The 2100-nt window shown below is 39.4% G+C and overlaps 1 protein-coding gene across 1 annotated transcript; it reads right to left on the bottom strand.

The window, feature by feature from the left end:
* Positions 1-686: 686 nt before the first annotated feature.
* On the bottom strand, positions 687-1631 carry LOC143803812 (olfactory receptor 6C3-like). Its single transcript, XM_077281578.1, has one exon. The coding sequence runs from the start codon at positions 1629-1631 to the stop codon at positions 687-689; it is 945 nt and encodes a 314-aa protein (XP_077137693.1).
* Positions 1632-2100: the final 469 nt, after the last annotated feature.

Below are 2100 nucleotides of genomic sequence, written 5' to 3'. Positions count from 1 at the left end.
AGCGACATTACTGCAACAACCAGGACCCTGGGGCGCTGCATATATATGTGCTGTGTTTTGCTCAGGTTTCGCTTGGGATAGGATAGACTATAGGGCAAATGAAAAATCCTGGCTCGTCCAAATGGATCAGGTTTTTGGGGATGGCGCGGCTATCACACAGCAGTCTAGTGATCACAAATGGGATGATTTATCTTCCTCCATCCACAGTATGCTTATTAAGTGTACAAAACTATGGTGGAATTCAGCATTTCTTGAAAAATATGTCTCACGTAAAATGATCCCCAGGAGTTTACGGGTCTGGGTTATCCCCACGTTCCCCATTGAAGATGAACATTTTATGGCCGATAAGGAGGAGGCATGTAGCAGCTGTTCTACTGCCCTTATGCAACTTTTGATTTACTGTATGATCATCTCTTTGGTTCCCCCTCCCTCTGCTTTTAAAATTGACATTTTATTGGAAACACCTATTTAAGAGAATTGGCAATCTCCCACATGACCATGCATGGAGGTTCAAGAACCTATAGAGACATCCCTGAACAGATGAAGAAGGGTTTGGTGTGAACTGACAGAGAAGATAAACCCCATTCACGGTGAGCATGCCCAATGAAAACTTTCAATATAGGGTTATCCACTTTATCTTCTACATTCTTCCATAAGAAAATTAACCATAATTGGGTAGGCTGGATCTAACTACCTTTATACTTTGTCGTAAAATAATGGAGTTGTCGTTGAAATGCCAACTTCATGTCTTTATTTTTCAGGCTGTATATAATTGGATTGAGCATGGGAACTATGGCCGTATTGAACAGTGCTAAAAGTTTATTGGACTTGAAGGTGCCAATTGGAGTCAAATACTGACAGACAAGACTTGAGTAATGAAGACCTACCACCGTAAGATGGGAAGAACAAGTGTAGAACGCCTTAGATCTCCCACTGCTGGACTGCATTTTTATTATGGTGGTAATAATGAAGACATATGAGATAAAGGTTAGGAAAAATGGGGCGAAGGTTGACAGTAGGGCCCCCTCGGTGAATATGAGTAATTGTAGAACTGAAGTGTCACTACAGGAAATATCGATCAATGGTATGATGTCACAGAAGAAGTGGTTAATGACGTGAGATATGTAACAAGTGAAGCTTACTAGAATAACCATGGCAGGTAAGATTTGTAAAAGACTAATTGCCCAACAGAAAGAAGCTAAAGCTGCACAGAATCTGTTGTTCATCACCGTCACATAATGCAGAGGGTAACAGATGGTGACGTACCGGTCATAGCTCATAGCTGTTAGCATTATCAACTCATTGCCAGATAGCCAGGAGAAAATGCACACCTGAACCATACATGCAATAAAAGAGATGGTATTATTCCCTGTTACGAACACAGAAGGGATCTTATATAAGGTTACTACAGAGGAAGATAGGTCTAAAATTGAAAGGTTACACAAAAAGTAGTACATGGGGGTGTGGAGCACAGAATCCAAGAAGACCAAGAGAAGAATGGTCATGTTACCACCAAACGTGATGAGATAAATGAAAAGAACCAATAAAAACGCAAGAGTTTGCAGTTCAGGAACATCAGAAATACCTTTTAGAATAAAGTAACGTGCCATCGTCTGATTTTTCGGGTCCATAGACAGATAGAGGTATCGCTTTGAAGGACAATGTATGGCTCTTAGACGAGGAACCTAAGTTATAACCAACTCGTACATCAAAGTACAAGAGATAATGATATACAGTATCACTGGCATTTATGGGATAATGCAACCAAGTGAAGTAGGAAAGAAAAGAGATTATGGTACAAATATATTATAGTGAGGTTGTAGATTAGTATCCATCCATAAGATGTGATAAAAACCAGAGTAATATAATTTGCTGAAATACTGATCTATGAGTTCCACCAAAGCAGCTCTACCATCTTTATGTACAGACGAGTCTGTTATATTTTGTAGGAGTCTTATATTCTCCAGACGAGGTTCATAACAAGTCCTTTCTGTATTGTGGTCTCTTGAGAACAGTTATTTGTTATCTGGTTAATATTTGCAATCTGTTGCTCCTAAATTCTGCTATTATTATCGTATACACTCTTCTGGGGATTAATAA

This window comes from Ranitomeya variabilis, chromosome 2 (genome assembly GCF_051348905.1).
Source record: "Ranitomeya variabilis isolate aRanVar5 chromosome 2, aRanVar5.hap1, whole genome shotgun sequence".
Lineage (NCBI taxonomy): Eukaryota > Metazoa > Chordata > Amphibia > Anura > Dendrobatidae > Ranitomeya > Ranitomeya variabilis.
This window is presented reverse-complemented; position numbering and strand designations above follow the sequence as displayed.

Coding starts and splice junctions, on each gene's coding strand:
- LOC143803812 (XM_077281578.1), bottom strand. CDS start 1,631: ATGGACCCGAAAAATCAGACGATGGCACGTTACTTTATTCTAAAAGGT.